At 30.8% G+C, this 23,389-nt stretch overlaps 1 protein-coding gene across 3 annotated transcripts; it reads right to left on the reverse strand.

Moving 5' to 3' along the window:
- Window positions 1-546: 546 nt before the first annotated feature.
- neur (E3 ubiquitin-protein ligase neur) lies at window positions 547-23,148 on the reverse strand. Of its 3 annotated transcripts, none has more exons than XM_035092285.1 (4): window positions 22,880-23,148; window positions 4,675-4,841; window positions 3,771-4,342; window positions 547-3,677 (listed from the first exon to the last, which is right to left on the reverse strand). In XM_035092285.1, exons 1-4 carry the CDS (start codon window positions 22,911-22,913, stop codon window positions 2,522-2,524), a joined length of 1,929 nt encoding a protein of 642 aa, XP_034948176.1. In that variant the 5' UTR covers window positions 22,914-23,148; the 3' UTR covers window positions 547-2,521. The 3 variants fall into 3 exon arrangements, with proteins under 3 accessions (XP_034948176.1, XP_034948174.1, XP_034948175.1); XM_035092283.1 differs by lacking the exon at window positions 22,880-23,148 and adding an exon at window positions 11,368-11,942; XM_035092284.1 differs by lacking the exon at window positions 22,880-23,148 and adding an exon at window positions 7,283-7,499.
- Between the last annotated feature and the right edge of the window lie 241 nt (window positions 23,149-23,389).

Raw genomic sequence — 23,389 nt, forward strand, 5'->3', positions numbered from 1 at the left:
AATTTCTCCGAAGTCGATATCTTCAGTAGTTCTCGAGATATGATAAAATTACGAATTTTAAAAATCGACCCCATTACAATAATTTCCTAATGGGAAGTTAAAAATGCTCAGGTATACGCATGAAGCAACTGAGGATGTATTTTGACAATATAACGACAGGTGAGAAGTCCGATTATCAAATTGAGTATAGTAATTTCTTGTTAAGAATTTAATGAATTAATCTTGTTTAACGTAATTATGGCATAAAAAAGCATTGTTTACGTTTTCATTTTTTAATGAAATAAATTAAATGATTCTTCGCTTCAAGAATAATAACAATGAGATTTTATCAAATTATTTATTAAATTTCAAATAACGATTATGTCTGATCATATTTCTTATTATTCAAATTTATTATTAAAATATTGTTTAAATTATTTAACAGATTAATATTTACTGATCTTTTAGAAACAGCAAAGAGAAAAGTTGTGTTGTTTCGAGAGTAGACTTAGTATTATATTTTAATAAAATGGGTAAAGAGTTAATTAAATATTAACAATAATCACATAAATATTAAACAATTATAATTTATTAATTTTTTACACTTATCATTAAATTTAATTAAATTAATTTTTTGGAATATCAAAATCCTTAAATTACGTCACTAGCAATTGATCGATGCCTTAGCTTATTCACCTTTATTTACTTTAAAATTCACTTTTAATCCTTAATTTCTATTATGCACGCATTTAATTAATCAACTTATCAATTATTTATTCTTTTCATTCCGTTCATTCTTTCGTTCTCTCACTTTCGGTCTCACTTATAATATTATTATTTATCCTTTCACTCTAGAATAATTGATTTTTTTGTCAATACATGATTAATCCGAAATATTACAAGCCGATTAAATATTAAAGGATAATAGATTTTTTGATAAACGATTTATTTTATTTGTTTTTATTTCGTTAAATAATTAATAAAATTATTTTTTTAAATTTTCTCTCGTAATTTTTTTTTATAAACTGGCAGAAAAGTTGCCATTTTGCTGGACTAGAGATTTCACTACTGCATTATCTGCATGCCTATCGTTTTTTAACACAAAAAATTTCAATTTTATCTAATTTACACTTTTTTTCTTAGCTTCTCGTTCTTACTTTTTCTTTTAATTAAGAAAACCTAACTTAATACCTTGATAATTGTTTTTTTTTTATTATGGTCTTCAAATTTAAATATATTAATATAGTGAATTATTTTCATTTTATAATCTAAAGTGTGTCTATAATAATATATTTAAATAAAAAGAAAATACAAAACCTGAGTCTTTCCAAGCATAACGCACGATAAAAATTTATTTCAATATTTTTTTTTTCTCTTATTGTTTTAGTCATTATTAATGTTTCTTTATGAATAATTACTATCATTATTATTGATTATAAATTTAAAAAGTATAATCAATGAAAAGTCATTGTGCGGTTAAAATAGTGTTATTTTTTTTTTATTAGAATTGTCATGAGATCTATTATCAAAATTTATCTGACGCTTCCTACTCCGTAAATGTTATGATCGTAAAATGTATTCAAAAATTCTAACTAATATAATCTATAGTCGCTTCGTCGAACAATGTGAATATTTTTTTTTTATTCTTATACTGCCCGTTTCATTTTATTTTGTTTTTCATTAATTAACATTTTTATTAACGCGTTATACTCGATTACCAAAGTTCAAGGCACCCAATGGAGTTTACAACAATGAAAAAAATCAAATTATGTTTATCAAAAATTAAATATGATTGGTTAATTATTTCAATCTCCCAAATGAACTTCTACATTGATATATTTTAATAAAAAAATATCACTATGAACTAATACATTTTATTTCCAATTAAAAATAAATTTTTTTTTTAGTCAATGAGACAGTTCATTTCGAAAGGTCATGAAAAATTCACTAAATAATGACGATTATTTTTTTGTTCTTAAATGGAAAAATTGACATTTATATTTCTCCAGTATAACGATCGGCTCGTTGTCTACCATGAAGACACTTACAGAGTGACGCGGATATGAGAAAATTTCTTTGGTAGTGATGTAAAAACTAGTGCACAATATGAATACAATCAATGCCGACGAAGAACAATCATTGATTATGAAAACAGATAGATAATTTTTTGAATGATTTAAGAATCAAGAGTCCTCTCAACATTTTTAGTACGAAATTCTGACAAAGAAAATAAATATTTTGCAGATATCAATGATGCTTTCATTCAGTCAAAAGCTCGGGACTCAGTCTGAGTTTAATAAAACAATCGATGACATGGGGATAAACATTTTTGATCCCACTGAGATACCATTAGTAAATATCAATGGCCTTGAGACTGAAGTTATCATCGTATTTGGCAGTTTATCAAGTAAAAAATCGGGAATTAGCATGATACTAAAATTAGGATTAAATCCTAATATTAATAACATTGAAAAAATACACCATGGGACTGATCTAAAGTTGATTCCATCAACAATTATCAGTTAGGAAGACATGAAGCAGTTCAAGACCTATAAATTCTAATTACATCCCTAATTTGCGCTCTACAAAGTGGACATTGACCACCGCCTTTGCCTCTCCATTGCTGAATAGCACATGGATAGCACATACACATGTGTCCACACATATAAAGAACACTATCGATATTTCTTTCGTAACAAATAGAACATTCGCTAGGTTGGCCCGGTGTGGGTTGAAGTCTTTCACTCCACTGTTGAAGATGGCTGCCTTGGAAAGTTAAAGTAGCATCCACGCTTTGGTAAGAAACTGGATCGACATAAGTTGATGATCCAGTGCTACTCATTGTTCCGGTGAGCGGCGGTGATGCTCGTGGTCCTGAATGAGCTGAAACTGGTGACAATGGTGCTGGTGATGCAACCACAGGGGTGACAGAAGACACTGGAGCTGATAAAGCCGTTCCTGAAGCCGGATAGAAGCCAGAATTTCTGACAGCTGTAGGTGCTGCAGAGCCATAAATTGGTTGGGGTGGTGACGGAGATGAATATCCTGGTTGAGGAGGTAAATTTACCACTAATACTGTACCTCCTCCGACTGTTGGTTTAAATTGAACCATATCAGAAAATCTAGTGAGCTCATTTGATCCTTGAACTGGATTAGTGTGAGCTGGAGTTGACGTACATTGCGTAGTCGATGGTGGGGCTGGTGTTGAAGTCGAGCATTGACGTTGTCTTGGTGGTGATGGAGGTCTACTGGCCAACATACGGACTCTTTGAGTGCTACCATAAACATCGACAAATGCCCAAAGTACTAAACTCTGATCCACATGCATGACAATATTTGGTGGTCCGCCATTTTTACTCATCTGTACTTCACCGGAATGAGTAACAACAAATGCTATTTCGTCACCGGGTTGAGGAGAAGATGCCACATCTTTCGATACAACCCAATATTCAGGTCTATCAAGTAATAAATCACTATCATCGGGAAGATCTTCAGCGGAGAGTCGAGCGGGATCACAAGATGTTAGTCCTAAAGCAAGAGCACCAACATATAAAGGTTCTGTAGATAAAACCTGGACGACTAGACGTTCTCCAAGCATCAATGGGCGGCTTGTAAAGGCGTAACCGTGGCAGAATTCAGTATCGCTTCGAGTAGCAACACATTGTTGATTACTAAAACGGATGTTCCTGCCTCGGACTCTGTAAAAAAAGATAACCATACATAAGCTGATATTCACGGAAATGTTTAGTAATGATAAACTTATAATAATACAAATAGTAATTTCAACTTACGGATGAAAAGGAAGTGGTGCAAATAAAATTCCGGGTTGTTGAAACCTTAGTCCAGGTAATTCAACGTCAGGTTCATGATGAATACAGACATTTTGCATAGAAGGAACAATAATTCTTTCAACAACATCCCTTCCAGCATTACTGGCATCATCCATAGCAGTATGTCTACTGGGTTGTGCATTATCTTCGTTAGAGTGTTCTACACCTCGTCGAATGTTGTTGAAATGCTGTCGATTTGGATCAAGAAATTCAATGGCAGTACTATTGCCATAGACATCAATAACCGTCCACAAAGGTCCTCGTGTTTCAACTCCACTAAAAAAAACTCCCTTCTCTTCTCCATTTACACCAAAATGTACGTCACCTGCTGCTGTGACATAATAGAAGAGAACGGTATCAAGTCCGGCAAATCTTTCAGCTAAAGCTTTTGCCCAATATCCAGGTTTATTCGTCAAATCTGGACATGCATATCGAGGTAATCCATTTCTCAAATGGATCGGGTCATTGCTTGTGAATCCAAATCTTATGACACCACTCCAGTTGTTGGACATTTCCAGGAATTTAACACAAACCTTTTGAAAGAGAAAAGAAAAATTAATTAATTTAATATAAAAATGAGGAGTGTTGCGAAATAAATTAAAAGATTTGAGGAATCCTTTTGTGGATACTAAAAACGACTTCGAGGTGAAATTTTGTGAATGAACATCATGATATAATAGTCAAACGGAGGAGTTATTTCAAGGCTATGTTGGACATGATGAGATATAACATAATGAACTAGGATATTAATTTTAAAAAATTCAATATACTCCTCTTAAAATATTATATCATTATGAAAGTATAAATTATTTATCAAATATTGAAAACAGACATTATTTTATTAATAGTATAAATGTTAATTTACCTTTTCTCCAACACGAACTGGCCTTGCACTGAATGTAATTCCTTTACAAAAACTTTCGCGTCTTCGTGCAATCGTTCCTCCATTGCAAAGTCTGATATTGTCTCCATGTACTTGATGAAATGTCAATGGTGGAAGATTATTTGTTCCTGTATTTGATGATCTTGGTGCTGTAACATAAAAAAAAAAATGTTGCCATTAAAAAAATGCTACCTGAAGAATAAGAAATTATTATAAAAGACGAAAAGTGATTTCTTAAGGTGAATTCAATATCCAAAGCCATTGGTAATTTAAAACCAGTGATCCGAAGACTTAAGTTCTCACTAGTAATATCGACAAGCAAGGAAGCGTGGAGGAGTGATTTTGATGGTAGGGTGCAAGTATCTTCGGTTTTTACAACCGGAAACCGCATTCTCCGTGACGGAAGTATGAAAGGCCGTTCTACATAACGGTGGAGTTGGCTTCCAAGGCGATACGCTCTTCTTCTCCAACGGAAGTTACACGAAACTTAGCGCAAACAATTGAGTTCCGTCAGGAATTGTATGAGTGACAAAGAACTGATGGAAAGAGTCAATTTAGCAGTTATTAAAGTGTCAATACACTTTTTGATATGCTTTATCTGGCGATAAGTGGTACCATGAATCTTTCAGGCAAACCTTGTGATGAATAATAATAATAGTTCTTTAAAATTATTGTCACGTACTAGTGAGAAACGGAGTTATTTATATAAACAATGCTTAATACTTGATATACAACATCTGATTAAATGCAGGTGATGAAGATTTGTTTAAAAATATAATTATGGGAACTAGTTTCATCTACAATCATATTAATTTAAATTGATGTGATCAAATAAAAAATAATCTAATTGAAAGTAACTGCACGTAATTTGATTTTCATGAAGTAGATGACTAGAGAAGTAATATAGAATGATTAAACCAAGATTTCTGATGCAGGTTTGAGTAATTAATGGAAAAAAAATCCTTTTGAGGAACCTGGAACTTGTTGCTGACTAATATTCATACTTTTTATGTATTGTGAATTGCGCAGAAATCAAGAGAAATATCTGCAACGGTAAGTCTCGACTTTCCCACGGTACGATGAAGCTAGCGAGAAGTAGAATCACATTGACTCCTCAACACCCAAGTTTCTAGTAGCGTGTTTGTAAATATACCAAAGTCATACTTGTTTCTCTGTTGCCCCGGTGGCTTAAAGCAATCACGCTCCAAATGTTGTTGCTTCTAGTATTGCTGCGGGTGTAGAGGCATAACGACAAGCGAAAATAATATCCGCGGGAGTTGATCATTGACAGAATTATACAGGCATATAAACCAGTACTTGATGGTATTCACTATCATGATAGGTGACAGGAGTGTTTCGGTTGATTGCCCATCGACAGCAATGGCATTTTTTTTTTTTGATTAATGTTCATGGAATGAATAAGAATGACTAAGTTAGATTTTCTTTAGGAGTATTTCATGTAGCGGTAAATAAGGTTTCTTTGTTTAAAATATCTTTTTATAAGATATACCAATTGCTTAGTGCAATGGACCAAGAGTAATTGACCTCATCTTAGAACACTGGCCTTCACTTCGACACATGTGATAGTTAGATCCGTAATATCATGATGCGTCTCCATCAATAACAGTATTTAGGTCAGAAAGTGTGTGTGGGAAGTTTTTGATAACTTTTTGTTTCAGAATATAATTTTCCTACAGAGAAAAAAAGAGTTAAAATAAAATACACTCAATGAATATTCTTAATTGTTGTTGATGATGAATAAGATTAAAGAAACATCTCCAATAATTTTCTTAGATAATGAATATTTTCTAACCATAAAGAGCCGTTTTATGAATAACAAATGATTAATTATAAATAATACGGAAGTATCCATTTTCCAGTGTGCATCCTAACATCAAGTGAATCGCATCAAGTACTTTCCCACGCCCGCAGCCGTGATCTTTGCTGTTTAACTCGCAACCTAACCCAAGATTGAGCCGCTCCTCTTTTCCTTTACTACCTCTCTATTTTCCCCTCTCACCGCTCTATTCCTTATCCCAGTTATCCTATGTATTTTCCCTCTTTTCTCCTCATTCACTTCATCTAAATCTTATGCAATATCCCTACTACCAACTTGACTGTTCATAAACATGATAGATACTACAGACTTACCGACCGAGCCCGGCAACCTAAACAAAGAACTCCCCATCAAATGTGTTCGTCAACAAAGAAAATGCGATTTTTCCCAAGTGAATGCGTATATCCTCATGAGAAAACGTCACTTGAGGAATATATTTTTTTTTCGTCCCAATCACTTTCAAGAACAATTGAATTAGTCATCAAGACTAGTATAGCTTGGCAATTCCACAGGGTAAAGCGTCTCTGTGGAGGGCACATCTGTCGTCTCACACGACTAAGCTCAAGTAGGGGGTAACATTATAGAAAAGAAATATAAGAGAAAGGGAAATGTTTCAAATAGCGTCCTAAATTTCACTGACCTCTTGAAAATGATGATCATCATGCGAGAAAAGTTTAACTGTCAAAATCTTTCAAGTTATTTACATTTTTTCTTTTGATGAATATATCAACCTATTACGATTCTAAAACTCACCATTAGCATTAGAAAGACGTATTCTAGCCACTCTAGTAGCTCTCCTTACTGTCAAGGGTGTCCTTCCATGTCTCTGATAGGACAAAGACATTCTGGGCCTGATGTAATAGCTAATGCGTAAATTCAACTTTCAAGCTTTCCCGCGTTATGAAGACATTGTTTATGTTGTTTACCAGTTATCAAGTACACTTTGCAGTTAATTAACGGTCATTTATAGCTCAGAAACTCAAATGACCAGAACTTTGATTAAAAAAAAACTGATTGAAGAATCTGATAAAAATATAAAAGGAAATGAGTTTTTACGTGACGCTCGTTTGACGCCAGTATAACGACTGACGTTGCAGAACAAACTTGGGCCCAATGCCGGTGGCAAAGGCAGCTGCTGCTGCAGGCACGCCACTCGCTCTCGCCACCGCCCCAATACAAGTCGCCCCGTCGAGCAACCCAAGTATTGTATGTTACTAGCTGTTACACAGTGGAGCAACACGCCATTATAGAAACCCGTATACGTTTTTTTTTCTTCGCATGACGGATTATCACTATAATTCCACATACTGATGGACGGTGTGTTTAGAATAAAATGTTTTTACAGAAATGAAAGAAAAAATGGTAGTTTTTCAAAAGAAAAGCTTTACGTCACGAAGAATAATAATTATTTGAAAAGATAGAAAAATTCAAATTTTTTTTTTTAGATATTATAATTATAAATAAATAAATTGAGGATGGAATATGTATCTAGAAAAATATGACGTGATAAGCTTTTGGAGCATGATAAATAAAATAGTTTAATTCCAACCCTTGTCAAACGATCATCTAGAAGTCTATTATTTATTCAATTTTTCCATAAATTTATTTTTTATTGAATTGAAGAAAAATTCTCACGATAATGATAATATTTATTCAGCCTACTGTGAATGAATAAATCAAACCTAAAAATCCCCCAATTTTTATTAAAATGAAAAATGACTTTTTTTTTATGTATTTGTCGAGGAATTGATATAAAATGGGATACTAGAATTTCGCAATTCACTAAATAGATATAGGTAGAAATTTGAACAAAGCTTTGGAGTACATTAAGAATTACTGGGAGTCGTAGGAAAAGTATGAGGACGATAGGAACAGCTGTCGTTATGTATGGTTGGGATGACTGGGGTCTTTTTCGGATGATGAACGGAAAAGGGGATGATGTACATACATATACATATATACATACGCCAAAGAACCGCCCCTCTCTACTCCAAAAAAGCAACGGTCGTACACCACCTGGTTTTAAAATCTCAAAATGTTCAAAGTTACTGCCACTTCCTTACTATAACTATTTTATTTCATCTAAAACAATTTTTCTCATCTATTCTTCTACTGTTAGTTCACAAACAAAAAAAAAATTTCCCCCTTTTTTTTGCTCTTTTGAATTTGTACAATTTATACAACACATTTTTTTCCTCTTTTAATATCTAATTTCTACACTATTTAATTTAATAAAAAGTAACAAAATAGTTTCAAAAAAAAATTAAATATTGTTATAAATAATTTTATGTTATTAAACAATGGTATATTGTGTATAAAAATACCAATTCGTGATAAAAAAAAATATCCACATCCATTTTAATGAATATATTTTTATATAATATATTTTTTTGAATTAAATTAATTAAATAAAATAATTACCATTATAAAAATATTGCTAACAACTTGTTGATATCATTGAAGTTAAAATTAAAACAATTAAAGTTTAAAAAGCTTAATCATCAATATTTTTTTTCATGTCAGCATAAAATTCTTATCAAGTATTTGAACACAATGGTTTTATGGTTAACAATTAAACTTTCATAGAATGCGAGAGAGAGAAAGGATAGAATGGATAAATAAAGAATCCGAGTAATGAAATGAAAATATATAATAGATGAAGTGTTTGCTCATCACAAGTGTTGGTTCACTAACTTTACAATGGGTTGAAAGTAGTGCAAAAATGTCGTAGGTGTTGAAACAAGTGCCACGACACGTTCTTATATGTATTATATTATACATTGACCCTCTAGACTTGTTCGTAATTGAATCATCTTCTCATTTCAGTCACTCACTTACACTCAACAAGATGAGACTCAATAACAGAGAATAAAATATAACTAAATTGTACGTGGGCATTGAATTTTTTATTCTTATCTCCAAGATGCCACTAACATTATGAACTAAGAAATTGTCTCTTCCGTTCATTCATTGCGGTCAAAGTTCAGTGAATGCCAGAATAAAAATAAGTTACTTTCAATTCCAAACTTGATCTTGGAATTAAATTTTTTTTTTTATCAAAATTAGATTTTTTAAGCTCAACAGGTCACCATTTCTATTTATTTATGCCTTCTTTATCATTTAATTATTCAATTATTCACCAATATTTGCTTTGTTGTTGAATTCTTTAAATACTAGAAACATTCTTTGGGTTGAAAAACAAAAATAAAGTTGGTCATTGGGAAGAGTTGATGATGATGATACTAATCAATCAAGTTATCATGAATTAACAAACAAATGTGGAAGACACACTAAGGAAAAAGCAAACAAAAAAACTTGCATGGATTCATTTACATAAAATTTAGTGTCGTCGAATGCAAGAGGAAGTAGATGAGAGTGGCCTATTTCCTACAACCTCTCGACTGCCTTCTCTTCTATTTTAAACTGCCCTCGACGTTCCTCTCAGCCAGCAACAAGAGGACGCGTTTGAAGCTACACGAGGGTGCTAATTACTCAAGTCTACCATAGCAACTTAATATTTATAAACTCATGTTCTTTTACTTATAATAATTTCCAATATTTACTACAACCAAAAGCTTATTCATACAAAAACAATTCCTTTTTTTGTTTCACCTTTTGATGATTCAACGGTGTTTCACAGCTGATAGTAGTAGGGAAACGCGGGATAAACCGGTTTGTGAAACGGCGCCTGTGGGAACAAAGACGGGTTATTCGCGGGCGCGTGTGACGTCACGGAAGACTGGGCATCGAGTTCTCATTCTCTTTTTTCCTACAATAACTTTCATGCAGCCTCAGAAATAGCTACATTACATCAATTAATCCCATTTGATTTAGAATCTAATGCGTTTCCAAAACGTGATCAACAATCTTTCGTCAGACCATCTGCCATCTTCCGGATATCCTCTTGTTTTTTCTTTTCCTTTCCAACAAACCAACATTTTTTACTCAACTCAAAATCAACTACCAAAATCTAGCACAAGCTTTTTCTATAAAAGTACTTCATCATCCAACAGATGTACCTTTTTTTTTATCAATCAACCTCGTACTTGATTTCAAATCTAGCAATTAAGTAACTTTAATCAGTGAAAACTTTAATTAACAACAATTGTAATTATCTTGAGGCTTTAATTATTTTTAAAATAAGATGATTGATAATTAAAAAGTGATAGTGAGTAGCATTAAAACATAACAACTATTTCCCATGGTCTAGCTTTTCTTTATTTCCCATAGTTTAGCTAAAAAATGTATTTAAACAATTAAACTGTTTATAAATTTTAAATGTACCATTTTAGGAACAAATCATTTACATACTTGGATTTAGCATGCGAAAATTAATAAAAAGAGCCAACGTTATTTCATCAACCTTTTAAAAAAAAATTGCATACACTTCTTATGACTGGTCCATGGATCATCATGAATGATTCAATAGTCAGCTATGAAACAGTCATTCAAAGTTGACTGATGTTTACTTTTAAGAGGTACTCTGGGAAATGTTTTTCAACACTTTGAAGGTGGTTTATTATCACGTATTCAAAGTGGTCAATAAAACAAAACTATTTGGAAAATACCATCAATGAAAAAACTTTTAAAAATGACGTAACAATTAATGATCTCCAATGAAAAATGAATAAATATGATGTATATGTAAATGGTATAAAGCTTGTTAGAATATAGGTTTAGAAATGGACATCGATGTTGGTGTTTCCGGGTGTGCAAGCGCGCAAAGGGAATGGACGATCAATATTGGCTGCGTCGAGTGTGTGAAAATAAGCCACCTATATGAATAGAGAAAATTCGAAAGAAAATAGAAAGAAAAAAAATAAAACACTTGAGCTCACCTAAACCCATCTTTCGTTTGAGTTTCTTGAGCACTTTCATTTTGCTTCGTAGTGGTGCCAAGATGTTACTATCCGTGGACGAAGGACTATTTGGTACACAAATGGGTATTTCAGCTTCAAGATGATGTTTAGAACGATGTCGATTTTGATTATTTTGAACAAGAGATACAGCGTTTGGGCCAGCACTAGAAACTCGCGGACTGCGGCAACAGTGACAGGGATGGCTTTTACCGCCGGTACCTTTGACCGCGCACTCTCCGCCTACCACCCCCATAAATGTGACGGGTGTTAAAGCTATTTCGATGAGATAGCAACGGAAAAAGAACCTCTTTCCGTATTCACCTTTGATAAATATCAATTCAACTCTTGAAAGAATAAAACGTCACCGATTTTTACTTGTTATTAATCGAAGTAATTTATTCACTGCACACTTTTGGATGATTTTCATTCAACCCCTTGGTAACAAAGTGATTGAATTGAAGATTAGAATACGACTATTGTCACCAATCGCACGTGTACACACGGCGATAGTCTGTGACGATGATGAACGCGATGCGGAACGCCTGATTGCTCCTCGAGCGGCTAGAGTCGACTGAAGATTTCGTGGGCGAACGTCTGAGTATCTAAGAGCCGCGCGCGAGCCATTAGCCAATGAGTGACGAGAAAAATACTTCTTTTACCCCTACCAGCGAGCGACAAATGCGCACGCGCTGATGTATGTGTGCAGGAAAGTAAAGGCGTCGATGAACGGAGCTGGAAAAGAGAATTCGAGGGGTTAAGGGAGGAAAAGAGGCACCTGGTGGACAGCTGCTTTTACCTGGTAGACGGCTTGTGCACCGGGCTTGGAGCCTGCTGCATGGCAACTTGGACGAGGGGCTGCAATTCTCTCCCTTTTGGATCTTGAGAATCTCTAGCCTAGACTAGTTCTCGTGGTCCTCATCTGCTTACCACCCGTTTCACTCGATTGTCTATGAATCCATCCAATCATATCACTACTTCTTTCATTAACATTCCAATTCATTTTTCAATCAATTATTCCATATCTTGAGATCTTTTTATTATCAAGATTATTCATCGATAAAATATTATCATTTTATCTGGGATTTTATTTGAAAAGTTGGATCATTTTTATTCTGAGATATTGAAATTCACTATTTTCAAGAGAAGTAGGGCAAGGTTTATATTGTTATTTTTTATTTCATGATGTCAACTTGATTTTATTCCTCCCAAATTTTATGCATTAAAATGGCAATTTTCTATTTATATCCTTCTTAATTTATGCCAGATTATAAAAATACTTTTTCATTATTCAATTTTTATGTTAATTTTAATATGAATTTTTTTTCATCATTTTGCAGCCCAAGAAATTAAAAAATATTAAAATTTTTAATTATTAGTAATAATTATATTCATTTTTATTTATATAATTCATATAATTATATAAAAAATTATATAAACAATAATAATAAAAATAAATTGAAAAAATAATAATTAATTATTATTATTTTTTGATATCATATATAAATTAATTATAAAATAATCATTGTTACTATTATTGTTAATTATTGTTGTTTTTTATTGTTTATTAATTGTTGTTGGACTATTTATTGTATTATCATTGTTGCAGGATTATTTCAACTTGTTAAAAAAAAATTTTCCAATGAATGAATATTGGAGTACCCCAAAGTGCACTTGCACTTGAGGTTTACAGAGGGAAAATAAAATCCATAAATAATCACTTGCATGGAATTACGAATTCAGTGCGATAGATTTTTCACCTACAATGCAACACAACATTCTAAATAAAAACCCTAGTGTGTCTAGATAGAAAAAAAAATAGACAACTCTAAAAATGTTTTTCCTTGGCATGATTTCTATACATTTACGTAGGCATTGTGTATCGATCCTGCGTTCCAAATATTCTACGTCGTATACGGGATACGAATAGAAGTAAAGTTACCTTACTGGCTTGATACACAAACGGAATGATACGCCCAGTGAGAAATATGCTCATAGTACCGTGGAAGTTGTTTCCTCCTGATGAACTACTACGCATCTTGCATAAGATTATATCTTGTTTCTCCAAGTTATATGATCTGATGGTATGAGCATTTTCCATTATTTTCATAAGATGATGTCAGTGCGGAAAATTTCAATTTCCATAACTTGATACTTTTCATCTCTTCTTTAATCATTGCCATCAATATTTCGATAACTATCAAAACAACATTTATCGTAATCCATTCATTTCTGATGAATATGAATGAAACTAGAGGTAACATGTAGACAAAACTTGACCTCGTGAATAATTTCTAAGAATCCGGGATGGAGGCCCCCTGTTTACTTGAGGAAACGGATACATGGTTCGCTTATTTTCTGTGCTCAACACCGATCTCAGATATGCACATTTTTATAGGGATTCATATCTGTTGGAAAATATTTTACTTAATTTTATCTGAATATGGGCAAAGCTCAGAGTTTATTTTTTAAGGAAAGCTGAGTAATTCTAGAAAATTATAGACATGAAGTCAACAAAAAAGTTCAGGGGTTGTAATTATATCCTCTATAGTTCTATGGCTACTTTTTACTCATCTGTTGCTGATGATAATAATAACTCTATTGAATAAAGTAATTCTTTTTTCAAAAAATCTGTTTCAATTTGAATTACAAAATATTTTGTCTTATGTATTAATGAGTAATAACAAAAAACAGAAAAATAAATGAATAGATGAGAAGATACAGTGTAGTGCAATATTAATAGTGACCCAGCAGCAGTAGAAAACAAATTTTCTTAAAAAAAAATTTTGCGATAGTTTGTTTAATTAAAATAATGGATGGTTAAGATATCTCTCCAATTATCTAGATAAAAACGTTCATTGAACGTTCGAAACAGTGAATACAACGTTTTCGGACGTGTTTCTTTTACAAATTAGTGTGATTTTTATTTAGTACACCCGAACGCAACAAACATAGAAGAAAGAAACAAAAAACTATTTGTTATCACAATTTATTTTTTAAATTCATTGAATTATTCATTTCTCTTGAATATTTCTTTCCTAACTTCACTGACAAAAGAAGAAAGAAATTATTAAAATTTATTTAATAAAAAAAAAATTAGCACAATGTAGAATAATTATGAAATTAATTAAAAAAAATTTATATCTTCTTTTGAAGTCAAGGGAAAAATATATATCTTGAAGATTCATTAGTTATTGTTCGCAAAAAAAGGAATTGAGATAAAAATTGTCTAAAATAACTCAGCGTTCATTGACTTTTAGAAGAGTTCTAACTCGTCAACATAACGAGATCAGCAACATTGTAAAGATGAAAATGCCAAAACAAGAAAGAGCATAATATAATTGTGGTTTAACTGTCAAAAATTTAAATGAAGTTCGTAACAAGAATATTTTTCATTCATTCATGTAGGGAGCATATCATTTTTTGGTTATCAACAAAAGCATTTTATTGACATTGTAATAATATGATTCAAGCACATTAGATGTCTATAGAAAAAGCAATTCGAGTCACGTATTAACGGATAATACATAATATTGAAGTAGCGGAAGTAAGACGGATGGCAGGAAGTCGAAGAGACTGGCGCGTGCGTCTCTACACAAGTACGGTTAGATGTACATATATTGTATGGCTTCATAATACTCAAATGATGGCAATACTAGTGGTAGTGTTGCATCGACTGTCTGCTCATTTCGGCTTCCTTAGCAGAAATAAAATGTATGAGAAAGAAAACAATATACAGAAATGCTATGCTTAAGCTTGGCTTTTGTACTCATGGAAACCCTACTCGTATTACATATAGCTGTTCATGTACTGGTATGGTGGAGGAGTTGTGCTAAGAACATGCAAAAAGTCTGGCTTTTACTTTCCTTAAAATGTATGTACACAGCTACTTAAATGTGTGATAAAAGCTATAATTTAATATAAAAATAGGTGTATGTAGCTATGTAGTCATTGTTAAGCAATGACATAATGAGATTATGTGTGCATTAATAATTCTGCATGCTTTGTGGAAGTTGATATAAGGTGATATCTAATTATAACAAACCATAAAAGATAATCAACATGTCATTTTTTGTTATCAGTAGGTATGAAGATTCTAACTACTGTATGTTATACAATATTTCTATATTAAGAAAAAAATTTTTGTTAGACGAAAAAATGTTTATTTAATTGTTAAAAATAATTAGAAATATTTTATTAAATTTAATGAAATTTTGCTTGAAAAGTGTATTTTCAAATTTAGTTGACAAAAATATGAATTGTTAACAGTAAATTTTTTCCTGAGTGCATCAAGACTATAGTCAAGGAGATCTAAATATTTTAATAAATCTTATCCAAGTGCTTAGATAAAATAATGTCACAATGTGGTATAATGTTCTCTGGACAAAATTAAATACAGATAAGACAGTATTTTTCTATAACATTAATTTTTTTATCATCATACAGAAAATTAATATAATTATTTTGTTAAATTTATTTTTATAAAATATACTTTATTCAATTGTTTAAAATACAAATCCCAGTAAAAAATATTCAACAATTGATTTTATATTCAATATTTCAAGTTAATTTCTAAGAGAATTTTTGAAACATATTTTTTTATTGCTTGAGCACATTTTTTTATCTCAGTGTACTTTTAATCATTTTAAATCCACTGGATTTAAAATGCTAATTGCATTTGAATAGCTTATAACTATAGTTTCAGATTTTATTGCTTTATAATTTTTTTTTCTTCTTCTCATTAAAGATTCTAATTGTCCATTTTTATTTCTTTAAAAAAATGTATTTTATAGAAAAAAAAAAAATATTTCGAAATCGTTAACAAGAGAATAAAATTTTTTTTCTAATAAAAATAAGTTAATATTTTTATTTACAAAAATCATTACTTCTATTTAATGTTCAGAATATCCTTTTTAATCCACAAAAGTGCACATTCTAAAATTAAACCCTCGAATTTTTAAGTATAAAACCAAATCACATCAATTCAACAATCAACACTTCCTTCCTTCTTACTCTCTATGCTTCATTATCTCGAGTAATTCCCACTGACTTATGTGACTCCAAAAGTTTGAATTCAGTTTCACAGTATTTTCCATCAACCAAGCAGTTAAATTGGGTTTTTCTCCAAACAGAAAGCTACACTGGGTTTGTTTGTGAATCGCCAAATTTCTGTGACGTCTTTCAGCATCATCAGCATAGTGGTGTTGTATCCAACGTACGTAATATGATGAATAACGTCACCAAGTGGTCTACCTGCGTATATAAAATACGAATAGAAGCCACCTTTCATTTTCCATTCTTCAGTATTTTCAAAGCATCTTTTCCGTATGCACACCATGTGTGAACTCAAGCCAAGGTCTTTTTGGGTTACGCTTCATGTAGGGTTCATGGCGTAACATGTACAAAACTATCGTTATGCTACCTGCCAGGGACTTTAAATCTCTACCAGCAGGTAAAACCTAAGAAATCATCCCAACTTTTCATTTGTTCGTTACAAAGCACCATGAAGAAAGAGAAAAAAAAAGGAAAGAAGACGACAGAAAAAACATCTACCTGGTAAATAAGATCAGGTCCCTTTAAAAAGCCGACGACTTTTAGTATTTAAAAATTTTCCAAAATCACACCATGTGTTTAAAAAGTTTGATTTTCAAATTTTATTACTTGTAAAAATAAAATGAAAATTAATTTTATATTGAATAATAAAAAAAAAGAATAATTATTTAAAAAAATGTTTTTAATTAATGTCAAGACAATTTCCTCCTTATAAGGTAGTAAAGCTGTTTCGACGACAAAGAAAAAGAGGCAGGTGCCAGCGTACGCGTGCCAACAGCCAATGGGGAACGTTCAGTCCCCTCGGCAGAAAGCGATTTCGTCTTTAGCCTGGATGGTATTTCAGCTTACTTATATACGATGAGATGAATGTGTTTTAATAATGTAAAAGTAGAACATTTAAAAAAAAAACAGCTACCAATTGATATATTTTTCTTTATTTATAAATAAATTTTTAATGAAAAAAATTAAAGGAAATTATTAAATGTTCATTGATTTGGATTATTTGGTTATTAGAAGGGGTATGTTTAATTGAGAAAGATAACGAGTGAATTGATATGAAACTTAAATTGGTCTTGACCACGTGTTTTTAAGTCTTTTTAGCACAGGAACAGCTGCCAAGACAATACAGCTATCGTAATAGTGCAGATACCTATACTTTATTTTTGGCAGCATCTTTTTTATTTCATCAACTTTTTGTTCCGGATGTTATATTATGAATGAGACACACACTTTTACTTGAACGTATAGGCTTAGACTTTTACAGAATTAATTAAAATGTTAATTGAGTTTCATTGATGTCAATACATTCAAAAGAACTTTACTTTTGAATATAAAAATATCATTTGCAAAATAATGCCAAGTGATCATTATTTTTTCTTTTATTTCATTTCATTTATTTTTAAATCAACAAGAAACTTTTTGTATTTAAACAAAACAAATATAGAAATTAAAAATATATAAAATTTTATTGACGATAAATATTCATCAAAAAAAAATGTAGAAAATAAAAAATAAATATTTGTTGTTGAACACTAGTCTTTTTTAACATCTGCATATATTGAATGCTTTTATATATTAAATAAAGCTTATTTATTTAAATCTATTCATAAACGAAATAAATAAATATTTGAATGGATTTTAAAATGAATTAATTTATAAAAAACATTTTTTTGAAGCAAAAAATATTTGGATTTTATGCAGAATTTATTTTTAATTAAATAATATTGATTATTAAAAATAAAAAAAGCAAGCTTTGAATTCATTACTAAATGTTTATAACAGTTTAATTTATTTTAACTTTTATTTTCCTTTGGTGTTCAATCGTTAATTGTCTCATTGAAATTCACTTGCTACCTCTTGAAATTAAAGTTGACCTAAAAACACAACATTACCAGCAATTTTATATTCAAATGTTCAGCAAAAACTTTTGTTCCAATTATTTTATGAGTAAATACAGTTTTTTTATTATTATTAACTATTAATAATACTTATAAGGCTCATGAAACCTATCCCAAGGAAATACATAGTCTCATAAAAATATAAACATTGCTTGGTAAAGTGAGATCATGACTTAAAACTAGTTACCAACATTGCAGTACAACTATTTTATTCACATTTTGATTCTATTTATTGAAAAATTAATCCTTATCGATATCTTTTTAACTTCAAAAGAACATCATGTAGGCATGAAACGTTTTTTTTCTAGTTGGATTGTAGCACACATTTAAGATACAGCTATTCCATCAATACAAATGAATGAAGATAGGTAACAACAATTTTTTGAAATACAATTTAAATATCTAAATTCAGTGTGAAATATCATATTTTGGTGGCTTCTGAAGCTACTGTAGGGTTAAAAATAAATGATAGAGTATATTTTAAATAGGATTTAATAGAAAAAATATTTTTTTTGTCACAAAAACAATTTTTCATGCTAAGATTTTATGGAAAATCCTTCCCTGAACAAGCAAAATTTTCCCCAATGGAAATATAATAACAGACTATTATCTTTAAATATGTAGTCACATTTGACAATATGTTTGCCATAAAAAAAAATATATTTAAGTGTTGAAGCATCTTGATATTTACAACTAACAACTAAACATGTGGTACCCAGGTGAGAAACTCAATTGAAAATTTTGCTCTTCAACACATGGTGGTAGTGGTTCTTCGTTTGGCTTTTAGGTTCTTAGCTATGACAGAGGTATGAACTTCATGGTTATCCTGTGGCAAATTCCAGGTGCATGAGGGACCTTTACTGCCACGCCGCTGCTGATTTCGGACAATCCAGGAGAACCCGATGGCTTCAATGGGTCTCCATTGATTTTAAAACTCACAGCTGCACGCCAGATCGTCGGATGACTATTGCGAGAGAGTTGCAATACACTTGGTCTTCGATATTATACCTATAAAATACACCTCCCTCCTTCCCTTTATATCATTTTTTTTTCTAAAGGCTCGTTAGAATATTTGTCCAGTTCAGAGGCACGAGAGCTAATAATTTTGACATTAATGCTCCAAGTTTTGAGAATTTCTTTGTATTGGTGAACTGACTAATGTATCCTGATCCTGATGACATTTTATACACATATAGGACCTTCATTTGATAATGGGATGCATGAATTGATTTTTCGGAAATGAAGAAAAAGGAAAAGTATTTTTTATGGCAATGTTAAGAATGATTTTTTTTTCAGGAGTAGAAAAGACTCATTCTTATTTTCAAGAGGGTGCGTGTGGTTTTTCATTGAAAATAATCAGGTGAACGACCGATTACATTGTCGTAGTCTTGAGAAATCAACGTCTTAAAGCGTGTCAAAAATTATTGTACTGGAAAGGAATTTTTGTTTTTTAATGGATGAATAGAAAAATCTTAGAAATTTATTTGAAATATTGAATATAAAATCAATTGTTGAATATTTTTTACTGGGATTTGTATTTTAAACAATTGAATAAAGTATATTTTATAAAAATAAATTTAATAAAATAATTATATTAATTTTCTGTATGATGATAAAAAAATTAATGTTATAGAAAAATACTGTCTTATCTGTATTTAATTTTGTCCAGAGAACATTATACCACATTGTGACATTATTTTATCTAAGCACTTGGATAAGATTTATTAAAATATTTAGACCTCCTTGACTATCGTCTTGATGCACTCAGGAAAAAATTTACTGTTAACAAGTCATATTTTTTTCAACTAATAAAATCAAAATTTTTAAATTAATCACAATTAAATAAACATTTTTTTCCAAATATGGAGATGAAAATTAATTTTTTCTGATAAAAAGTACTTAAAAACACACTATTTCTATAAATAATAATTATTTTTATTTATCTAAGTTGAATTAAATATATTTTTAAATATAAATGAATTAACGCCAAAAAAATAACGAATTTAAAAATAGATGAAGACTAAAAATACAAAAATAGACAAAGTGTTTATTTGTTTTTCCCGCAAATGAATTTTCTTAGTATGCATAATTTTTAATGAGTCGTAAAAGTAATTTACGAAGAAGACGAAAACGTTCTTTTTAAGCTTACGCTCGACGCGATTATCCCTATATTATATATACTTCAAAGAAATTAAGGGGTAGGCAAACAGCCTGCCACGCGCCACCTTCTTTAATCTCTCCATCTCTTTCTCGCTCCATCTTGCAGCCACCCGAGTCGCCAACATCTGTTAGGATAGTATACAGTTCCTTCCCTCTTCTACACATGTCCAACGGAGGTATAATAATTCTGAGATCGGAGACCGCCGCCGCATGGTAACAGCTTATGACAATCCACCACTGGTCATTTCATTTGACCCCCAACTCTTCTGCTTTGCTTCATTTTCAACTATAAATCATTTTCGTGACTCGACTCATTTTTTCCTCCAATTTTCTCCATTTTATTATAAGCTATAATATGTGTGGAAACGCTAAAATTAAGCGAAATTTTACTTTAGAACTTTAGGATGTGGAGAATTCGAGTCGCATCTGCGTATACGACTGCTGGCAGGTGGCAAGTCATTGGACTTCTTGTTCTTTTTGTTTTCTCTTTTTAATATAATACATTTCCATTTTATTCTCCTTAATTTTTATCATTATCCAGAGTGTTAAATAATCTTCAGCTCATACATATTTATTTATTTATTTTTTAATTTAAATTTGGTTGTGAACTTTAAATAAATCTGATTGATCGATATGGTATACAGATAAGGTACTGACCTCAAGGATGGCTGATTTAGTAGATGTGTAAGATAATAAAAGAAATAGTTCGGCTTAATGCCGAGAACCTTTTCCAATTGACGTCATTGCTTAGGCTAATTTGAACGTTTGCTGATTTTTTCTTGTACTGATTAAGAATAACAGAGTTTCGTAACCACGCTCTGTTAATTATCTAGAAATTTTTTTCACTTCTATTGTATTCCATAAAATGTTTCCATTTCCTAGCTGTTTTTTTTCCATCATATTGAACAATTGTTTTTATAAAAATATTCATTTAGGTGGTAAAAATTCAGAAATGTTTTTTTTTTAATTACATAATATTTAAATGTTTTATCTAAACTATTTTTTGTAGAACATTAATGGCTTTGATAGAACCTTGTTAGTATTTTGGACATAATCAACACTTGAAAGACTCATCTACTCATCTTCTAAATCATAGATAAGATTTGTTCTGAAGATCTGTGTAATTAATGTCAATTTGAGTTTTCTTTTCAAGAATACTTGTAAACAGAGTGTCTTTAAGAATGCTGTTAGATAAAATGATAAGATTGAATAATAGTAATTGAGTTCAGTAGATGAATGAAAAACTCACAGAATCTTTCACCTTTACTGATACATATCATATTTTTGATTATTAAAATTGAAGAAGTTTAAAAAAGAATAAATACTTGATGCAAAAAAGATATCAATAGCATAACTTGAATATAAATTGAGATAAACAATTTCAACTCTGATTTATTGTCAAGAATTTTAAAAAGACTATTCCATTGACAAAATAAGTTGGTATAAAAATAACTTATTTTATTCATCAGAAATCTAAATAAAGATTAAAGTCTAAAGCAAGCTATATTAGATCAAAAGTTGTATGAGTTCCTAAAAGTTGGCCAAATAAATTGGTATAAAATTCTAGAATCTTCAAAAAAGGATAATTTATTACTAAGAAAGAGGTTGGACAACATAGATATATCGAAGAACAAAATTCACAACTCTAAAACTATGTCATAATTCTATATAATGATCAGGAATGATGAAAAAAAAATCCTAAAAATACCTATATTTATTTAGTTAAATCACGAAAAGGACAATAACCTGAAATAACACATTTATCTTAGTTCAGTGATATTTGTCAAATATTATTTCTTCTAAAATAACAAGAAACCCTTCAAACATACCCTTTAAATAAATAGTTCACCAGGAGCCAGCAAACCCTTTATTATCAAAAGACTGATTCATTTCATCATATGGGTGAATAGAATTTTACTTGACAAGGTATCAAAATTGGAGTATAATTAGGTATAAATGGTTGCAAATTAGCTAGAAGCAATCTAAACTGATAAAAAAATTGCTTATAATTTTTTGTTCACACATATAGAGCCTACATTACTCACACAATCAAGCATATCACATATGACTATATACTTATACACATTTATACTTGATTATCTACAGGATAATATTTTAACCTAGAAATCAAGACCCTTTTTGTTCTAAGAAATTTTATACAAATTTCTTTACATAGTCAGTGATTGTAATTTTTAATAAAATATATTAAAATAACTATTGAATTGTCAAGGATTATATTAAACATTATACTTGAAGGATGAACAAATAATACAGGAGAACTTGTTCTCACGTCTCATACATTTAATGACAACTGATTTTCTGGTTGATTCAGTAGAGATCGAATAAAGATAAAAATAATAAATGATACAAAAAATCAAACTTACCACTGTGACCGGTATTACTTGATGATTGACCCATCTCGTGTGTGGTAGAAGCAAAGGACCAAAAGTGTTGGCCTTAGGTGAAATTTATCAGGTCATAAACAGTTGTTTAATCTCATAGTACTCTGATCAATAAACACAGTCTTTTACATTTATAAACTACTTTTATGCAAACTAAAATAAACAACAATAACAAAATAAAACAAAATTACATTGTCAATGACCGCAGTCTAATGACAACGGGAATGGACGGTCTATACAATATCGTCTATTTTTACTAATTCACATGTCATCTATAGTACTATCACTCATGGTGGGCTCTGATTGGAGCGTATCAGGTGATTAAGGGCGACGCGCGAACATTCAAAAATTTTTTATTGATATTAATTTAAAATAAAATTTTCAAAATTAAAGCAAACGTTGCCATGACTTAATAATTAATCACAAGATTATGATAATTATTCAATTTTAGTATTGATTTGAAAGACTTAAAAACTTACCTATTGATTGTAA

The sequence above is a fragment of the Chelonus insularis genome, unplaced genomic scaffold (genome assembly GCF_013357705.1).
Source record: "Chelonus insularis isolate UGA/USDA-ARS -01 unplaced genomic scaffold, ASM1335770v1 contig_93_pilon, whole genome shotgun sequence".
NCBI lineage: Eukaryota > Metazoa > Arthropoda > Insecta > Hymenoptera > Braconidae > Chelonus > Chelonus insularis.